Raw genomic sequence first — 22,940 nt, forward strand, 5'->3', positions numbered from 1 at the left:
TATTCTATCTGATTTCAAAGATTATTGTAAAACTACACTAAATGAAACTGTGTGTTACTCATGTAAAGATAGAAAATATAGGGGCCAGCCCCGTGGCTGAGTGGTTAAGTTCACGTGCTCTGCTGTGGCGGCCCAGGGTTTCACCGGTTCGGATCCTGAGCGCAGACATGGCACCGCTCATCAGGCCACACTGAGGCAGCATCCCACGTGCCACAACTAGAAGGACCCACAACTAAAAATATATAACTATGTACCAGGGGGCTTTGGGGAGAAAAAGGACAAATAAAATCTTTAAAAAAATAAATAAATAAAATACATCAATTGAACAGCATAGAGAGTCCCAGATCCACAAACTTGTGGACAACTGATCTTTGACATAGGCACAAAAGAATACAGTGGAGGAACTGGTCCCATGCCCTAGTGGTTGAGTTCGGCATGCTCTGCTTTGGCAGCCTGGGTTTGCAGGTTCAGATCCCTGGCACAGACCTACAAAACTTGTAGGCCATGCTGTGGTGGTGACCCACATACAAAATGGAGGAGGATTGGAGCAGATGTTAGCTCAGGGCGAATCTTCCTCAAGCAAAAAGAGGAAGATTCGTGGGGCCGGCCCGGTGGCATAGTGATCAAGTTCACACTCCACTTCAGTGGCCTGGCGTTCGCAGGTTCAGATCCTGAGCACAGACTTATACACTGCTCATTAAGCCATGTGGCTGTGTCCCACACACGAAAAATAGAGGAAGATTGGCACAGATGTTAGCTCAGTGACAATCTTCCTCAAGCAAAAAGAGGAAGATTGGCAACAGATGTTAGCTCAGGGTGTGTCTTCTTCAGCAAAATAAATACAGAGGAGAAAAATAGTCTTTTCAACAAATGATGCTGGAATAATTGGATATCCACATGCAAAAAAATGAACTTTGATCCATATCTTTCACTACATAAAAAAATTGACTCAAAATGGATCAGAAATCTAAATAAATATAAAACCTAAAACCATAAAACTTCTAAAAGAAAACAAGATCTTTGTGAACTTAGACTAGACAAGATGTCTTAGATATGACATCCAAAGCACCATCCATAAATCAGATTGATATATTTAACTTAATATTTATAATTTCTGCTCTCCAAAAGACACTGTTAAGAGAATGAAAAGATGAGCCACAGACTGGAAGAAAATGCTTGCAAAGACTATACCTGACAAAAGGCTTGTACCTAGAATATATAAAGAGCTCTTACGACTTAAGAAGAAGACAAACAACCAAATAATAATAAAATGGGCAAAAGGTTTAAGCAGACATTTCAAAGAAGATATACAGATGGCTAATGAGGGTATGAAAATATGCTCAACATCACTAGTCAAGGAAATCCAGGTGGAAACCATAATGATGTTACACTAGACACCTATTACAACAGCTAAAACTAAAAAGACTGACCAGACCAAGTATTGACAAGGGTGTAAAACAACTGGAACTCTCCCTCACTGCTACTCCACTGGCGGGAATGTAACACAGGACGACCACTGTAGAAAACAATTTGGAGGCTTTTTAAAAAGTTAAACATACCTCTAGCATAGTATCCAGCCATACCACTCCTTGGCATTTACCCAGGATAAAAGGAAATATATGTCCATATAAAGACTTGCACACGAATGTCCACAGTGGCTTTGTCTGTAGTTACCCCAAACTGGAAACAGCTCAAACGTCCATCAACCAATCAATGCATAAACCCCTTGTACGTCCCTGCATTGGAATATTATTCAGCAGTGCAAAGGAATGAACTGTTGACACACATAACAATATGGATGAATCTCAAAATAATTTTGTTGAGAGAAATGAGCCAGATACAAAATGATACTTTATGATTCCATGTATATAAAACTCTAGAACATGCGAACTAGGCTCTAGTGACAGAGAGCAGCTCAGTGGTTGCTTGGGAACAAGAGGAACGAGAAGAGATAGGCGGGAGGGACTACACAGGGACACAAGGAAACTTTGAGAGTTTATTTGAGACAATAAACTATGTTTGTTGTCCTGATTGTGGCGATGGTTTCATGGTTTTATATGTATATATGTCACATCTTATCAGACTGTACAGTTTAAACATGTCCAAGTTACTGTATGTCAAATACACCTCAAAAGATCCGTTTTTCAAAAATATACGCCTACGGGTAAATAATAAAAAGACAAATAACCCCATAAAAGTGGGCAAGCTATTTGAACAGACGCTTTAAAAAAGACGATATAGAAATGGCCAGTAAGCACATAAAAACATCATACTCAACATGACTAGTCATCCGGGAGATGATAATTAAAATCACAATGAGTTACCACTTCGCACCTACTTAAATGGCTAAAAATAAAGGCTGACAACCCCAAATGTTGAGGAGGATTGGAAAGAAAAGGAACTCTCATACAGTTCTGGTGGGAACATAAATTGTACAACCACTTTGGAGAATATTCTGGCAGTTTCTTATAAAACAACTATCCTATGACGTGGCAATTTCCTTTCTAGGCACTTACCCAAGTAAAATGAAACTAAATGTCTACACAAACTTGTGCACACATGTTCATAATAGCTTTATTTAGCTTTATTTATAATAGTCCAAAATGGAAATAGCCCAGATCATGAACTGGTGAACAAATGAAACAACTCGGATATATCCAGACAATGGAATTTGTTGTTAGTGCCCTCAAGTGGATTCCAGCTCCTAGCACCCCTGTGGACAGCAGAGTGGAGCCCTGCTGGGTCTTTTTGTGCCATCCTCTCATCTTCCGCAGCTATATCAGGCAACACTCCGCTGCTATTCATAGGATTTTCATGGCCAATTCTTTTGGAAGTGGGTGGCCAGGTCCTTCTTCCTAGTCAGTCCTAGTCTGGAAGCCCTGCTGAAACCTGCCCACCACGGGTGACCCTGCTGGGATTTGAAATCCTCATGGCATAGCTTTCAGCATCACAGCAACATACAGCTGCCACAGTATGACAACCCACAGACAGGTGGTGTGGTTCCCTGACTGGGAAATGAACCTGGGACAGGGCTGGCTAGACAACGTAATGCTACTCAGTAATAATAGGAAAGAAGCAGTAACACATTCAACAACATAGATAAATCTCAAAATCATCATACTGAATGAAAAAATCCAGACACAAACTGGTACATACTGTATGATTCCATTCATACGAAGTTCTCAAATAGGCAAAAGTAATCTATGGTGGAAAAAAAAATAGAACAGTGGTTGCCTCTGTGTGGGATTGTGGTGGGGACTGAGTGGGAATGGGCACAAGGGAAATTTCTGGGGTGTTGATAGTGTTCTATATATCTTGAGTATGCATTTGTCAGAACTGACTGCATGGGACACTTGAGATCTGTGTGTTTCATTGTATGTAAATTTTATCTCCAAAAAAACAAAAAGAACAGTAAACAGGTATTGATCTCTAGCTAATGCGTGCTGAAGTATTTAGGGGTGAAGTGCACTGATGTCTGCAACTTACTTTGAAATGGATCTGTGAAATAAGGATGACCTGCGATCAAGCAAGTATAGCATAATGCTAATTATAGAGCAGTGGTGATTGGTACAAATCTGTCAACTGATCTGTATGTTGCAATAAAATGTGGAGGGAAAATAAGAAAAAGAGATGTTAGCATCTACGGGATAAAATTGTTACAAGAATATTTAAGAAGTTGGTTATAATCATTATCACTAATAAAACATTAAAAGCTTATCAATAAACAATGAAAACAGACCACGTCCTTCAAACTCACTTCCAGAGCCTGCCCCGCCCCCCCTCCCCAGCAGGGCCCTTTTTTCCCTTGCTTTACTGCACTCCAGCAGTAAGATTTTCCTTTTGATCCTAGAATATGCCCAATCTGTTCCTGTCACAGGGCCTTTGCACTTGCTGTTCTCTTTGCCTGGGAATTCTCTTCCTGTCTTCAACAATCTTCATATGGCTGAGTCTTTTTTTGTCATTCAAGTCTCATCTCAACTGGAGCCTCACTGAAGTCCCCCACCCCTCGCTCCCAAACATCACCCTAATTCCTGTTCTTCAGTACTTATCACTCTTATGGTTGTATGTTGATCCTTGTTTACTACCGTCTTCCTTACAAAACAGGAACCTTCAGGGAAGCATCGAGGGTTTAGCACATTGCAGGGCGGCAGCAGCTTCCTAGATTTGTGTTGACTGGCAGCAAATTCATCTGGAACTGGCTGTCGCTACTTGCAGCACCCCCGATCCAAGAATCCTGTTCTTTTTTCCCTCATAGTATGACCTGCTATTTTGAAATTAACTCAAGTGCGTTTCCCCTCCACCCCCACCCCCCGCACGAGCGAGCGCGCGCGCGCACAAACACACACACACACACACACGCACACTCACAGGAGCTCTTGGGCGCCAAAGGCGCGCCCCCTGAGGGCAGGGATGCGGCCTGTTTTGCTCATAGCTGTATTCTCAGTGCCTGGCACAGCGAGGGCTCACAACACCTTTGGTGACTCAGTGAGGCGCTTTGACCCCCTCCAGTGGGGGCTGGCTTCGCTCTGCTTCCCTCTCCCTTCACCCCAGTCCAGAAGGAGCCCAAGGGGGAGGAGTCCCTTCCATTCCTTCGTTCCCTCCTTCGTGGGTTGGTCGGTTCATTCGCTCGTTCATTCATTAGTACATTCATTCCACTCCTCCCCCCTCCAACCAGGCGTTTGGCTGGTGCGCTACGTTCCCGGGCAGTCTGGTCCGACCCTCCCCCGATCTCAGTCCCGCCCCCTTCCCGCCCTGCCCCCTCTCCGAGCCAATCGGAGCCGAGGGGCCGGGCGGGGCCGGGGCCGGGGCGGGGCCTCGCTCCCCAACTACCCTCGGCGGCGCCCGCGGCTCCGGAAACGCGCCGCGGGGCTGCTGGGCTCAGCCGGGCGCTGGCGGCTCCGTGGCGCTTCCTGCCACGCCGGGCCTGCCTGGGCCACGCCAGCCGAGGGCCGGGCGTCAGCCGCCGCCGGGCCGGGGTGAGCGTGCGGGCCACGGGAGGATGCGCACTGGGCGCGGGAGGGTGTGTGGGGCCGAGGTGATCGTTTGAGCCACGAGAGGATGTGCTGGGAGCCCGGGACAGTGCTCGGGTCGCAGGTGAATGTGTGGGGCCAGGGTGATCGTTTGGGCCACGAGAGGATCTGCAGGGGGCGGCCCAGGAGAGTGTGTGAGGCTGGAGTGAGTGTTCCCGTGAGTGCGGTGAGAGGGCGTCCAAGCCTTGTTGGGGGTGGGGAGGGCCCGCGGAAGCTGCTCGGCCCAGGGGCCAGCAGGAGAGGGGGACGGATCCTGGATGGCTGGTACTAGGAGGCCCTAAGGCCTTCCCTCGGCAGGCGGGGGGCGGCGGTCAGGGGCGGGAATCGTGAATGTGCGGAGGCCTACGCTGCTTTCTGGGGAACGCTAGAGGGTGGGAACCGGTCAGTATGTGGAGGAGGGGACCCCCGCCCCAAGCGCAATGGAGGCCGAGGGGGAGAGGGCGTTGGCTGAGGGGTTAAAGGGTTTGTCTGTCTTGGGGAGGGGCTGAGCCGCAGTCAGGGGCGCCGGGTGGGTGAGCTGGAGACGGTTCCTGCTGGTGGAGTCCCTCCTTTCCTTTTGGGTGGGAGTCGAGCCTCAGCTTGGCGGGGAGGGTGGCGGGGTAGCCTAGTGCCCAAGATCTGTGAGGGAGGGGGAGGGGGCAGCCCTTGCTGGGTGAAGAGCAGCTCAAGTCTCTCCGTCTGAACAGGGCTTTTTCTGTCACTCATCTGGGGGCCACCATCTCCAGCTCCAGTACCCCCCCCCCAAAAACTCCTTTGCTGCCTCCTCTAGTCTATATTTGGGTGATTAATTACATGTCTTTTTCCATCCTCCCCCCACACGGTCGCCTACCGCCCTAAGCCCATGATCCCTTTCAGACACCCCCCCCCCCCAGTCCTGGCCCTCTTCCCGGAGGTCCCACCCCGTTCCAACTGACACCCTCCAGCCAGCGTTGGCCTAGCCCGGCCGCCAGCCCCCTTCAGTCTCCTTGGTCAGTGAAATATTTCCTCTTCAACCTCAGACCCGACATTTTTCTTTTACCAAAGGTTTTCAGATGGGATTGCTAGAACAGCACCCCCTCTGGGTACTAATGCTGCTGGCCCCATCCCCCATCCTCCCTCCCCCATTGAGCCTTTAAGTAGAAGCAGGTTCCACAGTGCCTGGTACAGCACAGTCCGTTCCCCAAAAATGTGTTCAAGTGAGAGACCCCTTGGAGAATCACTGGAAAGTGTAAATTCTCTTCCCAGGAGTCTGACGGCACAGAGAGCAGGATCCATTCAGGAGGCTCATGGGCTGGAATCCTGTCTGCTGAGCACTGGAGGTAAGGAAGCCTCCAGATTCTAGACAGGCACAGCTCCACAGTCCAGTTGCCTGAGTGCTGGTTGAAAATGCAACTCCGTGGCCCCACTCACCCCTGCTACTCTGCCCTTTGAGCTCTTAGCAGACCCCAGGCCAGCATTCTAATCCACCGATCCAGCCCTGACCCTTACCTCCCTGAGCTCCCCAAATGGCCCAGGGCCCCTTGAAATTTGCACAGCATCTCCTACCCCCATTTAGAATCTTTCAAATCCAGGGCAGTGTAACCTAAACGAAGCTATACTTACAATTTGTTTTGATTTTTAGTAAGATGCCATGCGTCTTCTTGGGGAAATGGGAACATAAACCTTTCCTCAATTAAATACAACAAACACTACAAAATCCCCTTCTGGTCTACCTTCTGGCTTTTTATAGAAGGAAAAGAAAATGGAAACCTAAACTGAGAGGGACAGGTGCCCAGGCAGAGTGAGAGAGGGAAACTGGGGAAGATGAGACAGATGCCTCCCACCCACGCATACAGAAAAAGACGCTCGCAGATACTAACCGCCTAGAGAAACAGGCTTCGCTGGTGAAACACTCTCTCTTTTGGCCCTTTAGGATTCTACCACTTCTAGTAGCAGCACATTGGCACAGTACAGAGTGGCCAGACAGGTTGAGAGCCCATGAAGGCCAGGCCCAGCTCCAGCCCAGGGGCTCAGCTCAGCATCCCAGACTTGCCTGGCTGCAGTGGGTCGGGATCGTGACAATTTGTGTTCCGTCTCACAGCCTGTCCTTTGGTCAAGCACTCACGACCCAATAAGACCTGTTCCCAGACGGCGCCCCCAAGCCTGCTTCTGTCCCCCTGAATTATTTTAGTCCAACAGGTGGGACCTTACCTGCCTGACTAATCACTCAGAATTGTTCTGAGACACGATGAGCCATCACTGTGTGTCTCTTTTGGGTAAGTCTGGGTGTTTACAGACCATGTCTGCTGGCCTTAAAGCTGGCCATGCTGTTAGAAGGCCCCATGGGTGAGGATGTAGACAATGAGAAGTATTGTTTCCGTTCTGAAAGCACTCATATTTTCATATATGCCAGTGTCACTGAAACATCTTTGCCCAGAGATGGTTCTCTCAATCTAAGCGACATGAATCAAAGGAGAACTGATATCCAGCAAGGAGAATTGGGAATCCAGGTGGTCATTTGGATGGGAGAGAGGGCTGAAGGCACCCATGTGAGTAGATGCTGAAGAGTGAGGTCTCTTGTGTGACTATAAAGACACCCTCTGGGGCAGTTTTGCTCTGGCCCAGAATCAAACAACTCCAGGAGCCACCTGTTGTCTTCTGGGGCCTGAGGACATTCTGCTACGGGACTTTATTTTGATACTCCAGGGAGTCCAGGTGTTTCTGATATCCCTTAGAAGTTTCTGGAAGCTGCCAAATAGATCTAGTTTGGGTTGCCTTGCTGCCTCTCCCTTGCTCCCACTGCCCAGAGAAGGACCGTATCTGCTGAGGATGTTGCTTGGTTGTTTGTGCCATGGAATCGGTGGAATCCTGATATTTTAGGCTTGGAAGCTATCTTTACTAGTAGCCAGACAGCCTGAGGAGGAGTCTAGAGCTCAAAGGCAACCAGACAGCACCTAATTATTCACTACTTTTTGTGACATGGGTTGTTTTTGTCTCCATTAAATTCAACTCTTAATTTCTGATCTTTCAGGTCAAAGTGGAATGATTATTTTGATTCTCTTAATGTTTGATTCCATATGGAAAATTCAATTTAAATAAGTTGTCTAAAATTTACATGGCCGTCGGGCCCGGCCCTATGGCCCAGTGGTTAAAGTTCTGTGTGCTCCACTTCGGCGGCCTGGGTTCGCGCGTTCAGATCCTGGGCACAGACCTACACCACTCATCAGCCATGCTGTGGAGGTGTCCCACATGCAAAAAATGTAGAGGAAGATAGGTGCAGATGTTAGCTCAGGGCTAATCTTCCTCAAGCAAAAACAAAGAGGAAGATTGGCGGCGGATATTAGCTCAGGGCGAATCTTCCTCAGCAAAAAAAAATTTACATTGCTGTGTAAAGCACATATCAGGAACATGTGTTCACTCACATGAGCTCTCATGTTTTAGAAAACATGATTGTTCAGATCGTCAGGCGGTAGGTTAGCATTGACCTGAGTCCCCTGTGTTCATAAGGCACTTGCAGTGTTCGTGGCACTTGGCTAGGTCCAGGGCGGAATCTGCAGTAACCTTGCTAGGGCTTTCACTCTGGGAGCGGATAGTCGTTAGACTACACTTCAGATCCCACTTTAAGAAGGAAGATAACAGTGTTTATATGAAGAGACGGAGATTGGTTTTCCCAGAGTCTTTGTCGGAACTTCCATTTCGCTGGTGGGGATAGGCGTGCATCTTAGGAGATTTGGGGCGTGCTTTTCCACGGTGAGCGGAAGTGCCTTGTATTCAAGGGCAGCATCACCCTCTGTATCCATCGGGTGCACGACGATGATTTTCATATTCTGCCTGGGATTGCTTTGACCTTGATCTCCAAAGGTCTACTTTTGGAAGGTAGTGGACACCTGTATTTGTCACTTTTCTCACAGCGTCCAGCTTCTTTTTCAGATTACTTTGAGCATTTTAAAGTCAAGCAGTTGTGCAACATAGCTTCTGAATGATGAGATTTTCTCCAGGACTGATGATCATTTTATTTTTAACTGCAGTGAGAGTTAATGGGTACTATCTTTTTAAATGATCTTCCTTTGCCTCTCCTAAAGCTTTTACCTGATACACTTGGTCGGTTATGCAGAGTTTAGCTTCCTTTTGTGAAAGCGGGACTCGCTGCCCCCCCCACCCCCACTTTTCTGAGCACCTTCTAAATGATCTCTGTGTGTCCTTGGGCTGTTACTGTGGACAGTGATCTGAAGTGCAGTCAGGTTAAGGCCCCTGGGCAAGTCTGGTACAGGAAGGGCCACTCCTGTTGCTGCACAGGAAGGGAGAATTAACAATCCACTTGGGGTTTGCGGCTCCAGGATTTTAACAGTTAATCATACCGGTTAAGTAAAAGCACTTCGGTAGGATCTGCTCAATTAAATGGAACGCTTCACGAGGGTTTGCTCAATTAAACGTGGGTGGCTTGGAAGAAGTGTGTGTGAGTGTGAGAGAAAGAGAATGATTTGTGTATCTGTTGCACAGTGAGTGTCTGTGATGGCCTGTTAATAGGATGATTTAAAGCCAGTTCCCAAAACCTGTGTGTACCATTAGGCTGCAAGGACACTGATAAGTGCCTCGCCTGTGGCTGTGGCCTGGTGTTAGAGCGTTGCATTTGATTTCTCTCTTCTCTGGTCTGATTCAGAAGTCTCAAATCTTGGGAGCTGGACTTTAGGCAAGTTACTTAACCTCTGAGATCCGTGACTTCCTTCACCATGAAATGGAGGTGGTAATAACTAAAGGTTGTAATAATTAAATGTAATTGTGTGGAGGGAGAGGCTCGGTGCCAACACGTAGTAGATGCTCCATTTAACACGCCCCTCCCCCACAGTTTATCATGTGCCTGCTCAGTGCCAGGAGCTGCTGCAGAGGCTGGGGATTCGGGGCTCACCAAGAAAGAGAAAACCCCTGCCCTGTGGGAGGTGACATTTCTCTGGGGGAGAGTCAGGTAAAAGCAAGCAATGTCAGAGGATAATTTTTAGGTAGTGAAAGGTGTCATGAGTAAACCCTGATGGGGCTGCAGAGTGAAGATGTTGAGAGGTGACATTTCAGTGAGGCCTGAGTTCTTAGAAGGAGCCCCCTGTGGCAGATTCAGAGGCCCTGAGGGGTATATCTAGAACAGAATGGAGGCCCGAGTGTCTGGAACGAATGACTGAGGTGCAGGATATGGGCCTGGTGGGTTGGGCCAGAGCCTTGTGGGGGGAAAGGCCTTAAGTCTCTGGCCTGAGGGCAGTGAGATGAGGTTTGTAACAGGCTCTCTTTCTCAGAAGGTCACTGTGAGATGCTCTCCTCTCCATTCCACTTGGCAGCAAAAGCTCAATGTCAATTGGAAGTGAATTTTTAAAAATGAATTGTATAAGTAATCTGTGACCAGTTCATTTTGTATTGGAAGCCCAAGTCAAACCAGACATCAAATGCATACCAGGAAGAATCCAACCGCTCAGAGGGGGCCCTGCCCAGATGACAGTGGGACACAAAGGACTTGCCTGCTGGGCACCTGAAGACTTCGTTCGCACACCAGGGAAACACCTATGTTGTTTAATAGGAAACGCCTATTAAAGATGGGAAGGGAGCTTCCATGGACCTTGGGATCAAAGGAGGCCTTCTGCTCACACCTGTCCATGGCGCTGATAGCTTGGGAGGATGAGCCCAGGAAGTCACAACCCCATGGTCCTGCTTCCAAGCTTTCTGGGACTGCCCACACATTCCTGCCAGCCCTTCTCCCCTGTACCTGCCTTGCCCATGTGAGCACCTCAGGGTGTCACCCAGCTTTAAGGGCCGTTCCCCATTGCCTCCTTGGCCTCAGCCCTGTCCTCTCGCATACTGAGCATCTTTCTTATCCAAAGTCTACCCAAATCTTCTTAAATTGTTATTCTTTTCTATTACCAAAGAAATGCAGCTTTGTTACTAAAAATTCGCACGTTGTGGAAATGGTAGAAGACCTTTCTAGACCTGGGCTCAAGCCCAGTGTGGTGCACATTGCAGTACGGGTGTGCTCATTTTAGCTATGGATCACTCAGTTTCTTTCTTTTTTACCTAAAATGCAAATATATACTTAGCTCTTCTCTCCCCTTCCTCTACCCTCTTTGGATATTTTAATAAACTTACTGTCTGTCTGCATCTTCTAAGAAGAATTCAAATTTTTGTAATCTGCTGCCTTGGCCACCTGTTGATTTTTTTTTCACTTATTTATTTATTTTTCTTTTTTTTCCCCCCCTTGTTTCCTACAACCTGTTGATTTTGTACATAAGCTCTTCAGTTTTCTTCTTGCTCTGAGTTCTAGGACTCCCTAGTAAGGTCCCCAGAGCTCTGAGTCATATTCGTCACTCACCCTCTCCCTCTTGTTTCTATGACATTTGGATTATTTAGACCCTTTCTGTTGGTTAAAGTATATTGTTTTCCATCCTTTTACTTTTATCCTATCTATGTCTTTACATTTAAAGTCTTTATAAAGTTTCTTGTAGATAGCATATGGTTGAGTCTCTTTTTTAATGCAGTCTGATAATCGCTGCCTTTTAATCAGAGTGTTTAGTCCATTTCCATTTAACTTAATTACCCATTTGGTTGGATTTTAAATTTGCCATCTTCTGTTTGTTTCTACTTATCCCATCTTTTCTTTTTCCTTTGTTTCTTTACCTTTCTTCTTTTGAATTATTTTTTAGAATTGTGTTTTATCTCCACTACTGGCTTATTAGCATTGCCTCAGTCTTGGAGGGCTTCCTGAAATACCCAATCATGTTTTACTTCTACATATGTTCTAAACCCCACACTACCTTATTATTATTTTTACTTTGAATGTTACTTTTTAAAAATTTAAAAATGAAGGAGGTAAAAACGTTTTATGTTCCCCACATATTTACATTCCTGGTGTTCCTCATTCCTTTGTGTGGATCCAGGTTTCCATCTGGTATCATTTTCCTTCACCTGAAGAACTTTCTTTAATATATCTTGTAGTACAGGTCTGCTGGTGGCAAATCTCTCAGCTTTTGTTTTTCTGAAAAAGTTTTTATTTTGCGTTCATTTTTTAAGGATATTTTCCCTGAATGTAAAATTCTAGGTTGACAGTGTTTTTTTTCCTTTAGCACTTTAAAAATGTGCTTCACTTGTTTTCTGACTTGACATTTTCTGATAAGAAGTCAGCAGTTATTCTTATCTTTGCTCCTCTGTATATAACATTTTCCCCCCTCTGGCTGCTTTAAGATTTTCTCTTTATCATTGGTTTTCAGCAGTTTGATTATGATGTGTCTTGGTGTATATGTGTGGGTTTTTGGTTTTGTTTTTTGTTTCTTGCTGTTTGTGTCTTGCATCTAGTTTTCATCAAAATTTAGAAAAAACATTTTCAGCCATTATTTCTCCAACTATATTTTTATCCTCCCCCCCTTTTCCTCATCTTCTCAGATTCCAGTTACCTGTGTGTTAGACCATTTTCTATCATTCTCAGGTTACTAAGAATGTGTTTTTAATTTTTTTTTTCTTTCTAAGCTTCATTTGGGATAGTTTCTGTAGCTACGTCTTCAAGTTTTCCAACCCGTTTTTTTGGCAGTGTCTAATCACATCCAGTGAAACTTTCATTTTAAATATTATAATTTCGCCTCTAAAAGTCCCATTTGGTTCTTGTTTATATTGTCCATTTTCTCATTACGTTCCTGATTTTTTTAAAATACTTATACATAGTTAAACTAGCTGTTATCCTTGTCTGTGAGGTCTATCTGATCATTTCTGAGTGTTTCTATTGAGATTATTTTCCTTGTCATATTTTTCTGCTGCTTGGCATTTTAATAATTTTTTATTGGGTGTTGGACATTGTAGAGATTATGTTGTTGAGTGTCCAGATTTTGTTGTTTCACTTTGAAAAGTGTTGGATTTTGTTTTTTGGAGGTAGTTATGCGTGGAACAATTTCATCCCTTTGAGACCTATTTTTAAGCTTTTCTAGAGCAGGTCCAGGGCCGCCGTGGTTCCAGGGATAGATCAGTCGTACTATGAAGGCATGGCCCCACTGCTTCTCTGCTGAATGCCCCAGCTGATCACTGAGGACTCTGTACTCTGCTTGTTTGGACCCTTACCATCTCCCTACTTTTGTGTGTCCTGGGAATTGTTCAGCTTTCAGCATTCTGGTTGTTCTTTTACCAGGTTTTGGGAGTTTCACTCGATGCACACACAACTTAATGGTCAGGAAAGACTCAAAGAAAGCCTGAGGTAGGTTTTTATTTAGAGCTCTTCTTTCTGCATAGCTCCCTCCTTTCTGGAACTCTGCTCTGCAACTTGCAGCTGCCTCAGCTGCCCTGAGCGCTGGTCTGTGTCTTGATGAAGGCACCAAGCTCTGTTTGGGTCTCCCTTCCCTACACTCTCAATCTGGAAATTGCCTGCGGGCAGAGAGCTGAGGCGATGATAAGGCTCACTTCATTTGTTTCTCTTCTCTTGGAGATCATGATCCTGCACTGCCTGCTGTCCGCTGTCTGAAAACTGTGTCACATCGATTTTGTCCATTTTCCTACTTGTTTATGGCAGGACATTAAATCTGCTCCTTGTTACTCCATCATGGCCGGAAGTAGAAGTCTCTATCCATCCCTTTTAACGTAACATCTAAATTTATGTAGAAGTCTTTCTAGAGTATCTGGGTTTTGTACTCCTCGAGCTCGTGTAAAATGCTTTCTTTTCATTTAATTATGAATTGAATTGAATTGACCTGACATCAGAGCAGAAACTGTGTTCCTGTTTCTTTGAACTCACTGAAGTGGGAGGCCTATGATGCACACGTGTCTGTGGCAGGATCTTCTGATATTTCACATTTTCTGCAATCTGGAAGGAAACGGTAACTTGTATATATTGTTCAGATCTTTTATTTCGCAACTTGGTGTTTGAAGATCTCTTTTTTTTCCTCCACAAAGCCGCAGTACATAGTTATATATCCTAGTTGTGGGTCCTTCTAGTTCATCTATGTGGGACGCCGCCACAGCATGGCTTGATGAGTGCTGTGTAGGTCCGCGCCCAGGATCCAAACTGGTGAACCCCAGGCTGTCGAAGCGAAGCGTGCAAACTTAAGCGCTTTGCCCCTAGGCCGGCCCCTGATGATCTTTTTTTTCTTCTTTTGAGGCTTCTTTTTCCAGCTGTTTTATTCAACTTTTCATTTTGTCAAATATGTAACAGAAATGTTCTTGTTTGTAGCAGTCTTACTGTCACCTGGCAAATTGTTTCAGTGGGGTGGGGTGTGGCCTTTAAAGGGCCTTGCTGCTTATCAGAAAGCCCCGGCTCCTGCTCTTTGTTGCCCTTCTTCCCTCCAGTGGCCCAGTCTGTTTTTTTGTTGCTCCTACAAAGTTTGAAAGGATCTCTCACTTCCTAGTTTCTTCTGATATTCGTTTGGGGACATTTCCTTCTGCAGTGTGAGCATTGACCACTTTGAGGCAGGCTTGCTAGGAGGGCTGTGGCCAGCCTGTCTCTGAGAGCCGGTCTCCCCACCGTTGGCTCTCAGTCTGGCTGTCTTCTCCAAGCTGTGCCTGGGCTAACATTCATTTGTCTTGTCTGGGCTCCCTCTAGCCTGCCTGTATTAATTCTTTGCCAGCCCACTTTCTCCACTGTTTAGGATATTTTTTCTTAGACGTCCCCATGCTCTGTCTTGTCACTTAGCTGCTATGCAAGAGAAGATTCAACAAGATTTAAAACCTCAGAAAAGAAAATCACCAGTCTCATCCCACGGGACCCAGAGACAGGGCTGCTGTCACTCACTGCTCTTTTCACTTTCCTTAGCTCCGCCTGCCCCCCAGGGTCTTGCCCTTCCCCAGGATGGAGCCCCAGGAAACCAGGTGCTGGCAGGCCCTCTTGAGATGCTCGAGGCCCAGGTGAGCTGTGCTTCCCTCTGCCTGGTTTGGGAATCTGTCACTGCTCCCTAATTCAGGCCTCAGCCTCTGCCTCTTGCCCTAGCATGACACACGGCAGGGCCTGAACCCCAGCTGCTGCCTTTCCTCCCTTCCTCTGCTTCTCTCCCCAGAGTCTGCCAAGGAATGGATGTCCACTTGGCTTGTAATTCCCATCATACCAGTGGGGGAGCTGAGTTTCAATCCAGGAAAGTGATTGAACTGAGGTCCCTTGGGAAGACAGTGGAAGGCCAGGACCATGGCCCAGGTCTCCTGGTGCTTGATCAGGTTCTCTTTCAAGGACTTCTTGAGGCTTGTGGTTAGATCTCCATGTTAGCAACACACACCCACTCCAGACTCTCACCTCTTGTCCCTGGGGTTATTGGCACTGCCCCTTTCTCATTCTAGAATAGGTGGAAGGACTGATTATCCCTGGGAATTCTTTCAGGATTTGGTGATGTTTGGCAGTGTGGCACAGTACCTCACAAAAAGGGAGTGGTTAAGGCTGGACTTTGAGCAAAGGACACTGGCATATTACGGGAACGTGACCTCCGTGGGTAAGGATGCCCCTAGCCCTTCCACCAGCTTTGCCTGCAGCTTCATGGTACTACACAGCTGGGAGTGGGATGAGGGGCAGCTGGTGTGGCCCTACACAAGCTCACCTTCCAGGGGCTTGTGCCCCCTGGGGATGGGCTGTAAGAAAATGCAAAGCGTCTGTCCCAGCCAACACCTCAAAGTGGCAAGGCTCCCTTCAACTCCTAATGGCATGGAAAGAAGCCCCTCAGTCTTTTACTGGGTTGCACGTGTGAGGTCGGGAGGGTTCTTAGGAGGAGAGACTGCTGGGGGTCAGGTTTGGGAATTGTGGAAGAGCACGAAGTTCACCGTGCAGGCCCTGAGGTGGGTGGGTCAGGAGAAAGGGAGGATCGGCTCCTCAGGACGACCACCTGGCACTCCACCCGGGTGGGCCCAGAGCTGGCCTCGTCCAGCCCCTGGAAGGAGCTGGCCCTTAGGAAAGGCATTTGAAGTGGATGGTTGACTTGCCTATGGTCACGGCCAAGCCAGCCTTTGAGGATTGAAAGGGTTTCCCCTTGGAAGGTGTCAGCCTGTTCCTGCCCTGTTCTCATGTCATCTTTGGCTGCTGCCGTAACCTGTCTCCTTTTCCATGAGCAGGAGTTCCTGTTTTGAATCCTGCCTTGGTCTCTTGCCTGCTGTTGGTATCAATCCCATCCCATAACGTGGATCGAGCTAAGCTTTCTGGTGAGTGAAAAAGAAATGTGAGGAAATCGTGGGGGAGGCCTAGCTCAGGCTTTGGGGACTGAATGTGGCTGCTCCTTAACCACAGAAGGGGAGGCCTTTTCAGGGCCACTTTGGTAGGGAGCGTCCAGCAGTCAGGCCCTTCTGGCCCTTCCCTCTGTGGTCCTGGCTTCTGGTTGGGTGAGCACCAGCCATCCTGCCCCGGTGGCCTCCAGGCCCAGTGCTCAGCAGCTGTCTCAGGAGGAAAGCGATTCTTGACAAAGGAGAGTAAGCTCCTTCCGTCCTCCTCTGAAGACTGCAGTGTCTTGTGGTTCTCATTTCAGAAAGCGTGTCAGTGACCCAGCGTCGGACCATGGGTGAAGAAGCCCAGCCACAGGAGATGGCGTCTACAAGCTCCCCGAGCACCAGTGAGCCCAGCCCTGAGGTCAAACAGAATGGGGAGTCTGAGGGGAGCGGGGGGAGCCCCCAGAATCTGCCTGTAGAACATCACTTTGCATGTAAAGAGTGTGGAGACACCTTTCGGCTTAAGGTCCTCCTGGTGCAGCACCAGAGAATTCACAGTGAGGAGAAGGGCTGGGAGTGCGGCGATTGCGGGACGGTCTTCCGGGGCGTCTCTGACTTCAACGAGCACCGCAAGAGCCACGTGGCTGCAGAGCCGCGGCCTGGCCCAAGTTGGGCCCTTGATGATGCCGTGGAGAAGAGGGAGCAAATGGAGAGGGAGGCAAAGCCCTTTGAGTGTGAGGAATGTGGGAAAAGGTTTAAGAAGAACGCAGGCCTCAGTCAGCATCTGCGCGTCCACAGCCGGGAGAAGCCCTTTGACTGTGAGGAGTGTGGGCGGTCCTTCAAAGTGAACACTCACCTCTTTCGACATCAGAAGCTTCACACTTCGGAAAAGCCCTTTGCCTGCAAGGCATGTAGCAGGGATTTCCTGGATCGCCAGGAGCTTCTCAAGCACCAGCGAATGCACACTGGCCACCTGCCCTTCGACTGCGACGACTGTGGCAAGTCCTTCCGAGGGGTCAACGGCCTGGCTGAGCACCAGCGCATCCACAGCGGGGCCAAGCCCTACGGGTGTCCCCACTGTGGCAAGCTCTTCCGGAGGAGCTCGGAGCTGACCAAGCATCGGCGCATCCACACAGGCGAGAAGCCCTATGAGTGCGGCCAGTGCGGGAAGGCCTTCCGGCAGAGCTCCAGCCTCCTGGAGCACCAGCGCATCCACACCGGGGAGCGGCCCTACGCCTGTGGCGACTGCGGCAAGGCCTTCCGGGGGCCCTCCGACCTGATTAAACACCGGCGCATCCACAGCGGACTGAAACCCTATGAGTGTGACAAATGCGGGAAGGCCTTCCGGAGGAGCTCCGGCCTGAGTCGCCATCGGAGGACCCACAGTGGAGCAAGACGCTGCGAGTGCAGTGAGTGTGGCCGTGTGTTCAAGAGGCGGTCGGCGCTGCAGAAGCACCAGCCCACCCACCAGGAGTAGATGGGGCCTGCAGGCCCTCAGCTGTCAGCGGGTTCCCGCGGGGGACCCGCGTCCCTAGAGGGGGATGGCAGAGCCCAAGGAGGTGAACAGTTTTGTAGCACTTACATATTTTATTGTCAGAAAGATTGAAACCAATTTATACTGCCACCAGCAATTTATAAGTGTACGTGTTTCCCATTTTGCCTATCAAGAGTAGCTTTTGCCATTTTAATTTATTTTGGCCAGTTTAACTAGCATAAAGTACCTTCAAGGTATTTAAATCCACAGGCCTTGAATCTGAGAATTAGAGAAGAGAAACCAGATGTGAGGGTGGCGAGGGGGCTCATTGGTCCCCTCCTCCAAGCTCCCCCCTCAGGGAAACTAAGACACAGAGCTATTCAATGATGGCGTCAATAGAAAGTGATCGCCACTCTCCCGAAGAGAAGCTCACCCCAGAGTTTGTAGGCCTACTTGAATTTATGAATTTTTAGGCATGTAAATAGAATACTCAAATGTCTTATAATATTTAATTTATTAATTTAGTTATACATACATATTGTAAATCACATATTATATAGAATAATATATTAATTTAGAAAATACTCCTTTTTTCCTTTGCTCTGTGCCATGAGATCATTTTATTCTAACTCCTCACGTTCATTTCTGGCCTCACCACCTTCACCAACCCCGGAGCCCCTTTTGAGTCATCAGACCGTTTCAGAGCACATCCACTGGATTCCATCCATCTGAGCTGTGTGCCATGTAGCACTGTGACAGTCCCTGCACAAAACTCTCGCTAGAAGTTTCCTCCCAAGCTGTAAGTACATGTTCATGTAACGTTAGGCCAATTGTGGTTGTTTTTAATTTGTCCCGTAGCTCTACAACATAACCCCTTAACGTGTTGCTTTTTTAAATCACCTTTAAAAGACTTTTGTTAAACATCTAAAATTTGTCATTGTGAGGTCATATTCCTAGGAATAAGCACCGAATCTGGGTTAAATTACTTTTGCGCCTTTTTTTCTTAAACCAATTCAATCTGGTGACTCCCATGTGTATCCAAAACTAGCTTCGATTGGGGTTTGTTTCAGGCCAATGGGTCTTGTCCTCAAGTGGCACTATGTTGTTCAAAATACCGTAGTGGCGAGAGCATCCCCATAATAACAGGCATTTCAAGGACTCAAGTGTAAGGTGGCGCCTCCTTTTCCAGAACCATAGCCTTTCCTCATATGGGGCCTAGATGGTACTTCTCCAACCCTCCGTTCTCGGCTCTGTGTGATGGGGTGATCACAGGACTACCTCCTACGGTTACTGTGAGCACTGGACCGTGGCGCCTGGCGTGGAGGTACACACTCACTGAAGGTCATCTGCTGTCATCGTCTTAGTTATTGCTGTCATTCCATGGCTCGTTAGTACCAGAAGTGGGGATGGACCCAGACCTGCGGACTCCTAGTCTCATCTTTTGTTCTCTCATGCGATGACTGAAGTACTGTTTCCGTTTCCTTGCATGCAAATCGTACGTTCATCTCCTTTGACCAGTTGTCAAGTTGCCTTTGGATATATTGACTTTACACAGCGGTTCTTTCCGTATCGATTGTGATGGTCTCTTTTCCAATTTTATTGCTTTACTCTTTGTAGCAGTTTTATTACATTTTTGTTGCACAAGTGTTTAATTTTTACGTATCCAAGCCCTCATTGTTGTCCGTTGAGTCGTAAGTGTCGTTGCTGCAGTAGTTAGATATGATGACATTTTCTTCTGGAATTTTAATTACAAATGAAAAGTTGAAAGCCCTGCCCCACCAGAAGGTGGACGCACCAGGTGGGCAGGCTGGATGGGGATGGGCCGGAGAAGCAGGCTCGCTCCTCATCCAAGATGCAGACTCCGTGCATGTCTGTGGGCAGTCCTTGACTATCCAGCCTGGCCTCTCACGCACACGAGAGAAATGTCCATCGCAGATTGGCCAGAACACTCTGACTGTTCCTCAGTATAGCCCTAGCCATCAGCAGCGGGGCTGGGCCTCACCTAGATCAATGGGGTGGTCCAAACTCTGTCTTGGAAGGCCAGCCATGCTTTGAACTCGTGGGAGCCTTGGCCATGCCCGGCGTGGATTCAGTGCCTGAGCAGCAGATCCACCCAGGAGCCGTCCCCTCAAGCACAGGAAGACTCACCTGGCTGGCGCTGTCGCGTGGATCACATCCTCCTCCTAGCAAGTGAATCTGGGACTGGAAGGAGGTCAGTTTGGTGGCTTCTGCTTTTGGCAACTAGGGGGAAATCCACCCACGTGTTCTAATATCACTTCCTGCATCCATACCTAAGAGGGGCGGCAGAGCGAAGGCTTAGAGAAGACCCATGCCCCTCTGATGGCCTGTGTGTCATGGTGATAGAAGCTGGCCACACCAGGCCTTGCAGCAGCCGTGCCCAAGAGAGGCAATAAAACAAGGGTTTGGAGGGCCACGATGCCCTTCTGTGGCCCAAGTGGCATAGAAATAGAAGCTGGTCCTCCTGGGGCTGGGCTATCACTTCTGGCAGCCTCCCCCAGGAGGACCAGCAGCAAAGGCTGGCCAGGAACCTGGCCCATCCAGTGGCCTGCAGAGTCTGAAGGTAGAAGCCGGCCACGCTGGGGCTGTGGTGTGACATCCCGGCAGCTGTGCCTGGGGGGACACTAGAGAACCTGGAGAGGATGTGTGCCCTTCTGATGGGCCCACTGAGGCTGAGGTGGAACTCGTCAGTGGGCACATCTGGAAGAGCTTCTTAGGCCCCCATCCTGGGGAGCAGGGTCCCACAGTGACCCCTGTGGCCTTAGCCAGAAGGTACTCTGGAATGGCCCCCAGGCCACGCCAGTGGCTCTCTGTGACGTCTCCATCCTGACGCCCAGGCTGGAGAGAAGCCAACAGCGCTCGTTACATAGCAGTTCCTTTTGCTCTGTGGGCTTCAGCTCTCTCGGTAGCTGTGAATCTGTGGTCTGAAATCACTACTTCCTCCTCGGACCAGTTTTCTCTTTTCAAGCTGTTGTGACGTGTTTGATGCAACTGTCATTTGGTAAGGAATGTTGACATCCACGGAGGGCAAGTCTGGCACCTTTACCTGGAAGTACTCTGCCATTTCTTGCCCGTTCACTAGTCGTTTGTCAGGTTGTATGAAGGATCCAGATACAGTGTTGACTCGGAACTTTGTGTCGCCGTCGTCACTGCTCCATTTCTCCCCACCAGGACCCAGTGTCTCGGCATCCTGTCACACCCTCCTTTCCTTTTTTCCATTCTCGACTCTATAATTTCCTCTCAAACAAACCCTCTCCTAGAGTTAACACTACAGACCGTGTCCTTTCCGGCACTGTGTTTGCAGGTGAAGTCCGTGCTCTCTCAACGCAAGCAGTCTGTGGCTTTCGCTTGTGTCCTGTAGTTGCGCCAAGTTCAGTTTTTGCCTCTGGTCACTTGGGGGTGGGTTTCCTCGCACTCTCTGAGTGTGCTGCTGTGTCAGATGCAACATGTGGCTCAAGCTTCCCGCTGTGCGGCTGTCTGTGCGTTCGCGGAGCTACCTCACTTTGTTTTCTTTCTAATCACACATAGTCCTTTTGCAAGGGAAATGAGCAGTTGGGTTACACAGAATGCCAGCTCTCATTAGAAATGTATCTTTTTCTTATATTCTGAAAGAAACCCTCCATTGCTTTTATTAAAGTTTTGAACTTGCTGGAATTTTCAAAGGAAAGTAATTGTTTACCATTTTTGCTGCTTATGAAGATGAACTGTGTTGGTTAGTTGTGTCCTGCCCACTCTTGCAATTCCACAATGAGCCCCACCTGATCACAGGGGAAAACTTTGTCACATGGTGTTACATTGCACTTGCCCTGGGCTTTAGCCCTGTTGCATGCCATGTGACCCCCACCCCCTTCTAGGCCACATGAATTAAAGCAAAACTGAACACCTGACTCAAGGACAGCACCCGGTCATCAAAACTGGCTGGAGATGACGGGCCAGGCCTTTCAGTTTCTCCATCTGTGAAGTGCGAACAAGGAAACTGAGACAGACGATTCTAGTTGGTGGTGGAAGAATGAGGGAGCCACACAGTATTTAGAGGAGGTGCCCCTGTGGGCAGCACTGGCTCGAAGATCTGTGGGCTCCTGCTGGGTGCCCCAGAGCTGTCTCAATCCCAGCGCCCCAAGGGAGGCCTGACTCCATTGTGCTCTTGGATTTCTGGTGACTGCCCTCGTGGGTCCATTTGTGTCCCCGCCATAGACTCCCTTGACTTGAGCCAGCTTGAGTGGGTCTCTGCTTTTTGCAATCTGTCAAGAGCCAATTGCGTTTTACCCTGTGGCTGCTTCCTGAGAAGAACCACGTGGCTGGTTTTCCTCAGGTTCTACCCGGCCCGTGCTCCCTGCGCGAGCCCTGCCTGACTCGGAAACACCCGTTTAAATGTGGTACTGCGTTCTGTTCACCAAGATGGGTAAAAATCTCTGCCTTCTAGTCTCTGTGAGTTTGACCAATGCTTTTCTGTCTGGGTATTGTTCCTGTTCTGACCTTGTGTTTGCCCCATGAAATGAGTTAAGTCACCCCCCACCCCGTTCTTTATTTTGGGTGTCAGGCAGACTGGGGAGTGATAAGCTCCCTCTTACCAGGGTACTCAGCTTCTGTGGTTCTTATTGCATCGGTTTGGGTGTTACTTTCAAAAGTAGAAATGATCGCTTTAAACTTGGCCCTCGACATTATTTGCACATCTGAGAGCAGTAGCTGTGTCCCGCCCCAGTGCGCATTTCGGTTGTTGGCGCTCTTTTCTAGTCCCTCCCTGTCTCCTTAACTTGTCTGTTATATGGCGCTTACTGTAATCAGCCTCGCACCCGCACCCACCCGCTAGATTGTGAGCTCTGAGAAGACAGGGTGGCCCTTCGTGTCTGATTCCCCTGCCAGACCCAGCACAGTGCCTTGCATCAAGTAGATTTCAATAAATATACGTTAAATGGCGTTGATCTTCCTCGACTGACTTTGTCAAAGCTTGATTTATCCGCTCTTCCCTTGCTTCTTGCTCCACACTCTGGAGTTCTGCCTCCTCCTGGGCTCCAGATGCTGTCTCGGCCCCCACCTGCTGGACACTTGGAAGGGAGAAGAGGCGCCCTGGTGAGGAAGGGCTGGTTTTCCTGGAAGTTTGAGCTGTCCCTTGGCAGAAGGGGCCTGTCATTCAGCCAAGTGCCTTCCCCAACCCCGGCTAGGGCTCTCCCCAGAGTCTGAGTTCCAAGTGGGAGCAGAAGACCAGGCTGGTGCCTGAGCTCTTCCCCTGGGGACCAGGAATGGTGTGACAGAGGTGGCTTCTAGGACTGGAGAATCAGCCAGCACCTCTCTGGGCTGGGTGGGGATGGGAGCGGGGAGGTCACTCCTCTTGATAG

General features: G+C 48.5%; 1 protein-coding gene across 7 annotated transcripts; it reads left to right on the forward strand.

The window, feature by feature from the left end:
* The first annotated feature begins 4,830 nt into the window (after window positions 1-4,830).
* On the forward strand, window positions 4,831-22,521 carry ZNF275 (zinc finger protein 275). 7 transcript variants are annotated; one of them, XM_070606537.1, is made up of 6 exons: window positions 4,831-4,976; window positions 6,255-6,328; window positions 14,749-14,840; window positions 15,304-15,412; window positions 16,026-16,112; window positions 16,433-22,521. In XM_070606537.1, the coding sequence occupies exons 3-6, from the start codon at window positions 14,826-14,828 to the stop codon at window positions 17,587-17,589; spliced, it is 1,368 nt and encodes a 455-aa protein (XP_070462638.1). In that variant the 5' UTR covers window positions 4,831-4,976; window positions 6,255-6,328; window positions 14,749-14,825; the 3' UTR covers window positions 17,590-22,521. The 7 variants fall into 7 exon arrangements, with proteins under 7 accessions (XP_070462638.1, XP_070462640.1, XP_070462644.1 ...); XM_070606538.1 differs by lacking the exon at window positions 4,831-4,976 and adding an exon at window positions 5,073-5,094; XM_070606539.1 differs by lacking the exon at window positions 14,749-14,840 and having other exon boundaries at window positions 4,841-4,976.
* Window positions 22,522-22,940: the final 419 nt, after the last annotated feature.

Source organism: Equus przewalskii, chromosome X, assembly GCF_037783145.1.
Source record: "Equus przewalskii isolate Varuska chromosome X, EquPr2, whole genome shotgun sequence".
In the NCBI taxonomy this organism is placed as follows: Eukaryota; Metazoa; Chordata; class Mammalia; order Perissodactyla; family Equidae; genus Equus; species Equus przewalskii.

Excerpts from the sequence above, each read along its gene's own strand:
- ZNF275 (XM_070606537.1), top strand. Across the intron at positions 15,413-16,025 it reads CGGGAACGTGACCTCCGTGG|GAGTTCCTGTTTTGAATCCT; the intron begins GTAAGGATGCCC and ends TTCCATGAGCAG. Across the intron at positions 16,113-16,432 it reads GGATCGAGCTAAGCTTTCTG|AAAGCGTGTCAGTGACCCAG; the intron begins GTGAGTGAAAAA and ends TTCTCATTTCAG.